The 12,338-nt window shown below is 33.9% G+C and overlaps 1 protein-coding gene across 1 annotated transcript in view; it reads right to left on the bottom strand.

Moving 5' to 3' along the window:
• Positions 1-2,612: 2,612 nt before the first annotated feature.
• Positions 2,613-12,338, bottom strand: part of LOC138329303 (DNA-binding protein RFX6-like) — a 46,789-nt gene continuing 37,063 nt past the window's right edge. The window contains exons 9-20 of the mRNA XM_069276205.1: positions 11,358-11,471; positions 11,030-11,079; positions 10,601-10,760; positions 10,239-10,380; positions 9,831-9,925; positions 9,267-9,384; positions 8,878-8,997; positions 8,244-8,467; positions 7,638-7,794; positions 6,576-6,878; positions 5,793-5,990; positions 2,613-5,540 (exon numbers count right to left, since the gene is read on the bottom strand). Of these exons, the coding sequence (XP_069132306.1) occupies positions 5,407-5,540; positions 5,793-5,990; positions 6,576-6,878; positions 7,638-7,794; positions 8,244-8,467; positions 8,878-8,997; positions 9,267-9,384; positions 9,831-9,925; positions 10,239-10,380; positions 10,601-10,760; positions 11,030-11,079; positions 11,358-11,471 (1,815 nt within the window). The 3' untranslated portion in view covers positions 2,613-5,406. The remainder of the gene's footprint in view (positions 5,541-5,792; positions 5,991-6,575; positions 6,879-7,637; positions 7,795-8,243; positions 8,468-8,877; positions 8,998-9,266; positions 9,385-9,830; positions 9,926-10,238; positions 10,381-10,600; positions 10,761-11,029; positions 11,080-11,357; positions 11,472-12,338) is intronic.

The following is a 12,338-nucleotide window of genomic DNA, read 5'->3' as shown; positions in this document are numbered from 1 at the left end:
GGGGTGTACCTTTTATTGACAGGGGTGTACAATATATTGACAGGGATGTACCATATATTGACAGTGGTGTACCATATTGACAGGGGTTTACCATATTGACAGGGGTGTACCATATTGAGAGGGGTGTACCATATATTGAGAGGGGTGTACCATATATTGACAGGGGTGTACCATATATTGACAAGGGTGTACCATATATTTACAGGGGTGTACCATATTGACAGGGGTGTACCATATTGACAGGGGTGTATCATATATTGAGAGGGTTTTACCATATATTGACAGTGGTGTACCATATTGACAGTGGTGTACCATATTGACAGGGGTGTACCATATTGACAGGGGTGTACTATATATTGACAGGTGTGCACCATATATTGACAGGGGTGTACGATATTGACAGGGGTGTACCATATATTGACAGGAGCGAATATATATTGACAGGGGTGTACCATATTGACAGGGGTGTTCATATTGACAGGGGTGTACCATATTGACAGGGTGTACCATCTTTTGACAGGGGTGTACCATATTGACAGGTGTGTACCATATTGACAGGGGTGTACCATATATTGACAGGGGTGTACCATATTGACAGGGGTGTACCATATTGACAGGGGTATACCATATTGACAGGTGTGTACCATATTGACAGGGGTGTACCATATATAGACAGGGGTGTACCATATTGACAGGATGTACCATCTATTGACAGGGGTGTACCATATTGACAGGGGTGAACCATATATTGACAGGGGTGTACCATATATTGACATGGGTGTTCATATTGACAGGGGTGTACCATATTGACAGGGTGAACCATATGTTGATAGGGGTGTATCATATTGATAGGGGTGTACCATATTGACAGGGATGTAACATATTGACAGGGTGTACCATCTATTGATAGGGGTGTACCATATTGACAGGGGTGTACCATTTTGACAGGGTGTACCATCTATTGACAGGGGTATACCATATTGACAGGTGTGTACCATATTGACAGGGGTGTACCATATATTAACAGGGGTGTACCATATTGACAGGGGTGTACCATATTGACAGGGGTATACCATATTGACAGGTGTGTACCATATTGACAGGGGTGTACCATATATTGACAGGGGTGTACCATATTGACAGGGTGTACCATCTATTGACAGGGGTGTACCATATTGACAGGGGTGAACCATATATTGACAGGGGTGTACCATATATTGACAGGGGTGTACTATATATTGACAGGGGTGTACCATATTGACATGGGTGTTCATATTGATAGGGGTGTACCATATTGACAGGGGTGTACCATATTGACAGGGTGAACCATATATTGATAGGGGTATACCATATTTATGAGGGTGTACCGTATTGACAGGGGTGTACTATATATTGATAGGGGTGTATCATATTGATAGGGGTGTACCATATTGACAGGGGTGTAACATATTGACAGGGTGTACCATCTATTGATAGGGGTGTACCATATTGACAAGATTTACCACAATGATAGGGATCTACCATATTCACAAGAATGTACCGTATTGATAAGCACGCATCATTCTGACTTATCATCGGTAAGGTAAGAGTTATCTCGCTTATCCCACATTGGAACTATGGGTTCCACGATGAATACAATCCAATCAAGAATGGAGGGTAGTAGATTTTAAAAAGTAACTTTTGTCTTTTAGGGTCCCTAGATTTTGAACGAACCTACCTCATTTAACACAAAATTAAAAAACAAACAAACAAACAGAGAATAAGAGGATTTCAAAGGGCTGACTCCTGATGATACTTGAAGGATAGGGCTTCAAAAAGAGTTTCTTTTTGAAGCCCCTATCCTTCCACCGTCATCAGGAGTCAGGCTATCCTCATCGATACAGCGGATGATTGTTTCTAATCACATATGATTGTCATTTGTACTCGACCATTAAGAAAGACAAGGATTTTAAAGCAAAAAATAAGTAAAAGTTCTCTTTTCCAAGAGTCTATATGCAAAGTTATGGTTATCCTCTCCAAATGATGTTTCATGTCAAACTGAATTGTAATCTACTCAAACGTAAAGGATAGATAGAATTACAAAAGCGAATATATTCTGTGTTTCCCCCTTGTTAACCCGCACCTCTATTTTCAGGTGTCACGAGGTCCGCAGCCTCAGTTATACAAAATTGACTACCCTTTCCGACTGATTCAATACCATCTATTTATCTGCAATTCACACAAAGAAACCAGAGCCCGATTCCTGTCGTCAGTGGACTCAACTAATAATGTTTCACGCCAAAATGGCATTCTATGAAAAACAAAATGAACCTTTCTGAGTTCAACCTCTCTGCTCCAACAAGTCAGGCCGACCAGTCTTATTTATACATGTTCATGTATAACATATGATTTCCACGCTTGATGTGGTTGTTACCTGAGCAAGTGTTAAGGAGGAGTAGGCTTTTAAAGTAAAGTGAAACACTTTGACAAACTTTTCCAGTTGAAGGTCCTCCCCGTGCCCTAGAGTTAGGAAGACTTATTTAGTTTATACATATCTTTTTCCTGACCCTTCGGTTGACATGATCTAAAAATAAATGATTGTTTTATACTTCACATGAAAACAAGCCAGTGAGTTAATCTTATATTTTCTTTATTTAAATCACATCGTTTATCAACATGACGATATTCATGTCCAGGTAAAGTGATTGTCATACATCGTGTCCATCCTGCGTACATTCAATGTACAGAAACATTTCTTACATACTATGTATATCATATTTACAACATTTGTTCTGAATAAACTAGAATAAGCCAAATATATAAATGTTTATCAAACATAACATACTTTCAATAATAATCATTATTAACATAAGAATATTTTCCATAATAATCATTCCTCTTGTTGATTTCCGACTTTGATCAGTATTGTTATACATTCATTTGTTTTATAGAAAGCAACTTTGATTTATTCAATTTCTCTATTAGTCTTTCCTATACAACAAAGACGATTTTAACTTCAAATACTGATATCTATTTTCGTTTTCAATAGAGATTCTTTCTACATGCACATAACATATACCTATTAACAATTTTGGTAACTTGATATTTATAAAATAAGATTATGGAATAGTTTTTAAATATTTCATATACTTCATCGATTACCCAAGGCTTGGTGATTATCCATATCTTGATACAATATCACTTCGACACTCAATTATAAATAGACATCACTTGTATGTATTATAAATTTTCATGAAGTTTAAGTTGATATGGCATTTCGTTTTTTTGAACACGAGGAAAAAGATTACATTGAAAATTTAAAAGAAGACATACAGTTATCCCTCTTCCTCTTCCCACAAAAAAAGAAAAAAATAAATATTAAAAAGATGGCTAAAATTGAATAAAACGTATCTTTCTTTCACATGAAAAATAGAGGAACGTTTGTTAAATTTGCTTGAAAGTATGATTTATTGAACATTATAAAGTTTGATCAGAGCTACATCCCCTTTTACAATTAACATAGATAGAAATTTTATCCATGGGTATCATTTTACTGTGACACCGCCTGATGATATTAAACATTGCCTGGGTACTATTTTATCCCCAACACCGAACGGAAACAAGAAACATTGCTTTTAGAGCATTTTGCTTATATTGCCTTGAGTAAACAAATAAATTGCGTCTTTTTATCTTCATATATTGCATACAATAATTACGGGTTGATATTACATTTAACATTGATGCAGTTGCTGACTTGCCGAAATTAGTATTGTATCTAGGTCATTCCATTCTAAGAAACCATTTTCTGAATCTCTTTATGAATTGTTACACAAGTAATTAGGCATCAATTGACTGCAAAATGTTTCATATTATAATATATTAGCACTTTAATGTTATACATCAACTAAGTTACCCACTCTCTTCGGCGTAAGGCGATTGACGAGTACGTACGCAACACCGTGAGCAAACATGTTCACGGTATGAACTACTATCGCTAAGATATTTAAAATGGTAGTTCACTTTATATAATCATTGAAATAATGCAATTAAGACTTCCACCCATACAAAGTATTATTTCAAATGATGAGTTGTTTGTGTTCGTTTGGGACAGTCAATTAGATCAGGGTTTGCAAATTACAAATAAAATATACTTTTAATTGAGTTACACTTGGTGTATGTCGAAAACAGTTTGAAAGAGTTGATCACGATCTTATTGCATATATTAATGAATAATGTAACTTATTTCCTGTAAAAGATGATTCGAGAATTTTGATTGAAGTCTTCTTGCAAGTTTGCAATCTACACTAAGAAGCGTCAAAACTACAATTTTTGGTGATTTAAACATGCAGTTAAGCGAACAATTAAACAGCATGGCAAGACCAGCAGAATTAAATTATATTTACACAACATTGCAATTTACATATTCACAATAGCACATACATCTTAATTATATAGATTTATCATTGTCAGAGTTGTTCCTTTTCACAACAACGTAAAAGATTGCTTACAAATTAAAAATCACATAATTATCAACTTTCTGGCTTAAATTTCCAATGCCTATTGTTACATTAATGTATATTTACACGATAACCACAAAATGATGTGTTCAAAACAGATCTGCACCAGCTCCGAGATGTCGACAATGTGACAACTCCTTAAGTATTCATACTAACATCTAGAATATACACTACACATAATATGTAATATTAGTTTAAATAAAAACAGAGTCTATTGGCAAGAACTCATTATATTTCATCTATCTTTTTCACTTCTGAATTGTTCTACACCAATAAGTAACAAATTTTGTTCAATGGAATCTCAACATTGTCGATTCTGTCATATACAGCTAATCACATATGGTTTCCAAATCTTCATAAATGATGCAGATATAAAACAAAAGAAAATCCACGCACACCAAAATATTGCCGAGTTTCAAATCCATATTCGAATCTCCTTTGAATTATTTGCCTTCAACGATATAAAATAAAAAAAACCCGAATCATTCTCATCTCACTATAGTTTATCAAAGCAACACTATCTGTTGCTGAAACTGAAGAATCATCGATTCGACGTCCATTGGGATGATGCATATTTCAAACGCATCTTTCACCTTCGTGTCACACACAGGAAATTATCATTTGGCCATTTATATAAGGCATAAGTAGTTCCTGTTGCATAATTATCTTTGTCTTTTTAAAGGATTTGATATGTTTTCAGGTCTACAGTTTCGATGCCGTGACCAGGATATCTGCGCCGATGAAGGGATGTGGTTGTTTATAGTTCTCAACATTATCAGTCACGATACTGTAGTGAGGATAAAACTCCTCATTTGATATAGTCATGTTACACTGACTTTATTGTACATTTTGATCCTTTGAATTCAGGATTTGAGAATCCACTCGCTAATTCTAATTTGTTCAGCTGTCGTCATGTCATGAATACCGTGTTGATTGAGGGTAACGGTCCTGGGTCATTAAAGTTTGGAGAAATGTCATGGTCACCAGTCAGCATGCCACTGACGGCCATCCCTATAAGGTCCTGCCCCAAACCGTCGTGATGCACTGGAATAAACACGAAGCGACTTTGTAACAACAGAAGACGTTATGTATATTCACAAACAAAAAAATAACCAAAGTAGATTTTAACCCTATAGTTCATTTCTTATCGGTTCTTTTTTTACAAGCACCACTGCATAAATGAATGCTTTATTTTTCTATAAAGAATATTTGTGTTAACATCATATTCAGGAAATAACTATGCTTAAAATACATGTTATATATCTCTTGTGTAATTGATGTTTTTAGGATTCTTACTTCTGGGACTGTGGCAGCTAGCAGGACTACCGTTGCTATAGAGATGGAGGTCCTTGTGACGTTGTGGTTTGTCCAGCAGATTGAGGGGGTCGCTCATGTCGTTGTGAAATGGGGACGGGATTGGGTTCCTCTGCTGTATCACCGACACATGCTCTACTAGAGGTTTAGATGGCTGAGGGTAACCCGGGTTGTAGTAGTCTGTAGAGAAATAGATCAAGGTAAAGGTCAGTCAGCAGACTCAATCGATAAATTAGACATATATTTATTACTACCTGATTGTAATTATGATAAAATATCTAATATTGAATATGAATATATGATAAATACTTGGTGTTTAATACGTATATGTATATGCAATAATACTCAGGTGCTGAATATGAGAATATGTTACTAGTAATTATAATGTTTAAGTTGATCAAATTATGATTTTCTAATTAATTGTATGATGAAGGTTTACTATTTACTTGATTTGAATATTGATAATTATCATATGGTGAATATATATTAAGATATAGTGTAGGATAAATACTGTGTGGAATACAAATATAAAAAGTAGCCCAGTGTTGAATATGGAAATATGTTAATGATAACGTTTAATTTGAAGAAATTATGATTTTCGAATGAGTTATGTTATGCCGATATGATTTTTATTTGATGATGTGATAAGATAAGATAATTACCTCATTATTAATTAATGATAAATACATGGTGTTGAATACGAAGATATGCTAATGGTTTTATGTTGAGTTTAAAAATATTATGATTGAGAGGCATGACAATTACCTGATGGTGAATATGAAGTGTTGAACGTAGGATTACTCTGTACCACATTAAAAGCACTACTGCCCTGGTTATGGACGTTGGACGTGGGATAGTTGGGCTGAGAAATACTGGTATAGCTGGAAGAATTAAAGAATGAATCCGATCCAAACTCTGGATCAGTGAACGCTGAGAAGCCGGGGTCAAGGTCCTTGCCGACGGTGTAGGGTGAGTGTGCGATATGTGACCGGAAGGCACTTGATGTGTACGAGTTGTTATAGCCACCTAGGCCATAGTTTGGTGTTCCGGCGTAATCAGAGAGCTGACCTGAAATACAACATGAAAATTACAATTTGGAGAATGCAACTTGGTTATCTTTGATTTATATTGACATTTTGGAATGTACCAGAGGTTTGTTTGGGAAGAAAGCCGAAGTACCCGGAAAACGCGTCGATCAGTACTTTTTAAATACTCAAAAGCCAGAAGCTATCCAGTGATTGCTGATTAGTTGTAGCATGTCCGATGTTTGAAATCACGTTAGAATAAGACAATTCGTTTATAAAGTTTATGGGTTTTTTCTTCTCTTTTCCTTTGTCAAGTCAATGCATTTTTCTATGAAATCGAATGATAAGCATGGCTAGCTCTGGGTGAAAAAATTGGATTCGATAATTGAAATTTGCGGGTCCGCTGTCGATCTATGATTGGCAGGGAAATGTTTTTAATTTCCTTTATATTGATTAAAAGGAGAAACCATGCCAAATATACATGTATTTCAATCATATTACCTTTATTTCTATATATGCTTTATTGAAACATAAAAAAATATTGGACTTAATTGAATGGAATAATCTACTTAATTTTCATCACAACAGGAGTACTGAAATAACAAAAAAAAAAAACCCAGTGTCATACCTATTAGAGTATCTGTATTACTACTCATAATGACTTATCATCTGATGTAAAGTCAGTGGTTTTCTCGCGATTTTCATTATATTGTTCAGTTCGAATGGAAATTGCTATGAGAAAGAAGCAAGTACTTAGCTAGTATAATTTAAATAATTTAATGACGTAATTACAGATACAAACCTAGATAAGGATATCCTGGCGCCATTAGGGTCTGGTTACTGTTGCTGTAGGGAAGGTTCGAGTTGATGACAGTGTTCCGTATAGGGTTCACGACGATAGGTGAGATAGGGGGCGTGCTGTGGGGTGTGTGCTGTAGGTTATTACTTCCGGGTACAGCCTTAAACAAAAACAAAACTTAAGTATACTGCTTAATTACCTAAAACAAAAGTCAACTTAAGTAAGTTTATTACTTCCGGGTACATCAAAACCAAACTAAATGTAAGTAACTAATAAAACAAAGTCAACAGGATTATATTTTCATTATTTTAGACTCATAGTTATGACTATAAATCCGCTGTTTCTAAACTTCACAAGTACATATATATCATATTCTAATGTAAATATGTAAGGTCATCCGTTCGCCTTGTATTAAAAGAAGTATTTGAGAGACGTGTTATAGAACTAATTAAAAATAATTGTCTTGAAATCATTGAAAACAAACATTAGCATCGATAAAAGACGTCAAGTTATAATCAACTTTTGATATCCTTCTGAGCAAAAGACCTTATAGGCAAGTAAGACTTAGATAATTTACATAGCCTGGTTTTATACACGGTAGTTAAGTACCTGAGTCATGGTCCTTAGAGAATTGAGATGGTGGTTCGACATCATGGCCTGGGCTTCCTTCTCGTGATTCAGATCCATGTAGAGTCCGTTCCTGTTAAATTGTGGATCCAAAAAGTGTTCAGTTTTGACGTTATTCATATTACTTCTTGGTGTCATGTCGCGGCGTGTCGCAAGGAAGCACGTGCTCGGCTGAGTGGACAGATTTGGACGGACACCTGTGTCGTCTGAAAAAAATGTCATTAGTGATTTTTTATGTCGCTCCAAAACAGACAATTACCTGTATATTAGATGTAGTTATACTAAATGTTCTTGTTTTACCACTTCACGTGTCATATAAATATAGATTTCAGCAATGTTATTATAATTCAAGAAATAACCATTAAGAAACCTTTGATGAGTTAAGTGATTCTAGTTTACCTTTTCAGTTTTCAGTCAAACTACTAGTATGTATTCGAGGTTTGAGTCAATTAATTTTATTGATCCAACAATTATTTTTCGTAACTCAAAATGTTGCCTTTAGATTTATCCCTTGTTTCGAATGAAGAAAATTTTTCCTACGTACTTGCAATCGTAGTTCTTAAATTCTTCGCTAGACATATATGAAGTATATCAGCTAAGATAACTAGCGCCCTACCTGTCTTCATATGTTTCTCTAGCAATGACTGAATCTCGGCGTCCTTTTCCATAGCTAGTTGCGTCTCCACCGCCATCAAAACGTACTCGTCCAGTAACATCCGGATCAGGTGAAACGATCCTAAAATCATTAAAACATTTACTTTAGACAAGTCACTTATTTAGAGATTGAATGCATGCTGAATTGCAAGACTAACTGTGATTTCCGCATCTAACTTTCTTCCGACCGATATTTTTTTGTTTTAAGAATTTTATTTTTATGACCCACATCGCGAACATTTTTCCCATTAAGAACTAGCAATTTAAAATCAGAAACACAATGACATTATTTCTATTTTTATCATCTTCCGTATCTCTTACAGTCGCTTCGAACTTTTGTACCACACTTACCAAAACTTGTTGCGTTATTGAGGGTAAGGTTGTGCATGACTCTCGCTCCAAAGAATGACCATTTCAGCAGGAAAGATGATGCTCGCTTTTTAAATGATCGGCCATTTTGTTTACTAGGCTGTAATAGAAATGAATGTTTAATGAGTTTTTTTCTCTGCAACTAGAGAGGGGGCTTTAATCTAATGCAGCAACCAACATTACTTCTTCGAATGAATTCAGTTACATCGAATTTAAGATTTGAGATATATTTTGCAGACATAAAAACATAGATATATTACAAATATATAGATGATACCAGTGATAAAATAATATGATTAATCAATTTACGAAGTTTTGGTCTTAACAATTTCATTGATATGACACAATCACAGCATGAATTTTATAATACTTGTACATGTACGATACTGAAAACATTCAACATGTCAGATATTCTTTTAAATGTACATTGTTATGTATACATGTTTTGTTTTCGGTATCAGATATAGAACACTAGACTTTTTTCGGTGAAAATAGAATACTTTATGGAGAACTATTATTTGTTAAGATAAATAGATAAGTACTGACCTTTATGACTTTTAGTTCGACTACACCATCCAGCCATTCTGTACACGCCTCTACCGTCGCTTGTTTACGTAGTAACTCCTTAAACTCTCTTAGAACTAGAAGTAAAATAACAAAGCCGGTTCATTAATACTGAATAAAATTAGTATCCTGAACAAAGGTTAAGTAGGAATTTTGACAGTAAAGATGTATTATTATATTTACGATGAAAATATTATGTGCTAAAATGAAGTACGCATGGATGTATATTTACTTTGATCTATTACTATTTAATGTTCTTTTTGTGTACAATTTAGTCAGAAAAAATATAATGATGCTTTCACATGTTCACAATAATTGCTGTGGCATACAAACATATAATCGAAGACATGTTCGAAAAAAACCTTTAATTTTCTTATAAGAAATACTTACATTCAGCATTGAGTTCTGTGTCTATGTCGCCGTCGTTATTTGAATTTAACGCATGCGTACCGATACTATTGAGATCAATCCTTTCTACATCAGCAATCATTTGGTTAACAACCTGGGCGTCGTATAGCACTGGCCGGGCGGTCTGTTTAAACAATCAAGAATTGTTTATCAGATTTGTAATGCTCAGCAGAAATATTCAAATGATTCTTTTAATGCTACAACAATATCACAAGATAAAAATTGATATATACCATAAAACACATTGTTAATGTTAATTTTTTTGAGTAATTTGAACTTTAAATTTAAGATTTAAAATATGACATGCAAAAGTATCAAGTATATTTAGAAAGAAATGTGAATACCTGAGCAAGGTGAAGAAATGATATTTGTCTTTTCATGGATTGGGCGAACCTCCTTGCCACCGGAAGTTTACTTTCAGAGAGAGGATCGGGAAGATTTTCTAGTGACGTAGATACCCAATTCTCCCAATGTTTGGCAAAGTTCCGTAAATCGCACAGTAATCTGCAAAACATGATGCTTATGTTAATTTCTAATAACAAAATAAAGGGAAGATGAATTCTTATATTGAATAAAATCAATTTGGATTGTCATACAAAAACCTTAATAAATAATGTAAAAATAAATAAACCGAGTGCATGGATGAAATCAATTAAGATTTTCATATCAAACATTTTTATTGAAAATAATCCTGACTTTGTTACGTTTTGTCCTGAAAACAAACTTCAAAATATAATAAAATAAATCTTTTAATATTATGTAGATATACTTACGTTTCTGGCATTTCTTGCATTGTAGCAGGAATAAGAACTTCAGTTAAAACCTTTGAAAAAAAGAAAGAAGTCCATGATTTGTTTATGCAGTAAAAAATGTAATATTTTTTCCATTATTCTCATAAAACATTTTTATTGATTATTGTTTTTTTCTTTTTTTTTCTTTTTGTAATTCCAAATTCGTTTTTCATTAATACTAAAATATATGAACATATTTGATTATTTTGTTATACTGTTTGTGTATATTTTAGCAAAATATTAATAATAATATCATAAATTAAACAATTTGATTCCATTAATTGAATTCCATTCTCCAAGTTAAGGGTACCTTGTAAAGAATGTTGTCACAGACAGCGATGATATCGACAATCACGGGGTTTTCCACCAATGGCAGTAAGTGCTCGGGCAGACCTTGCCAGAAATGGAGCAGGAAATTTTGAATCTGAAATCAATATATATATTTTTATCACTTACAACTGAACAATAAATTATAACTAAAACCTTGATTAAGGTATCAAGATATTTGTTATTATAAAAAAACCTTTGCAATTTTAAAACAAGTTTAAAAAGAAGAAACTTAATTTATATTATCAAACCTGTCTATAACCAACCACAAAACTGATCTTTATAGCCGGGTACTATACGCTAAGTATATTTTATTATGCAATAATGTACATGTAAATAGGTCAAATTGTGTTGAAAATGGCAACTTGAGGAAGGGTGGGAAGTGAAATTGCATACATATATATATGGCAAGAAAGTGTTTGTATACAGAGGTGGTAGAAAAGTCTGCTTTGTTACACAACGCATTAATTCATAAGCAGTATATTTATTTGCAGCAGAATATCCGCACTTCCTGTATAATAGCGTACCTTGTAAACGTTAACTACTAATCGCATCGATGTCTAAGCCAATTAAGTCTAAGTATAAACCAATAATAGTATCAGGATAGATGATAAAACAAGAGGATCAGAAGATAAGGTATTGATAAGACAGGGATTAGATACTCTCAAGTGATCTGAGAGGCTAGTGAGATTACAGGTATGTTAAGTCTTATAAGTCTGCTTATTATAGGGGAATACATACTAAATAGCTAATGCTATATAGTGTGTATGGATATAAGGTGCCGTTTAAGGTCCACTACGTCAACGAAAGAAAAAACATAAATAACAATCATATTGTCAGAACATCTATAATCATGACCTTACACAAATCAAGAACTCTTCTTACAGCTACATTTTAAAATGTAAAAGCCGTTTCGTTTAAGATATTAATATTTCGATACTGATATATGGTTTGTATATAACAT

The sequence above is a fragment of the Argopecten irradians genome, chromosome 8 (genome assembly GCF_041381155.1).
Source record: "Argopecten irradians isolate NY chromosome 8, Ai_NY, whole genome shotgun sequence".
Classification (NCBI taxonomy): Eukaryota; Metazoa; Mollusca; class Bivalvia; order Pectinida; family Pectinidae; genus Argopecten; species Argopecten irradians.
This window is presented reverse-complemented; position numbering and strand designations above follow the sequence as displayed.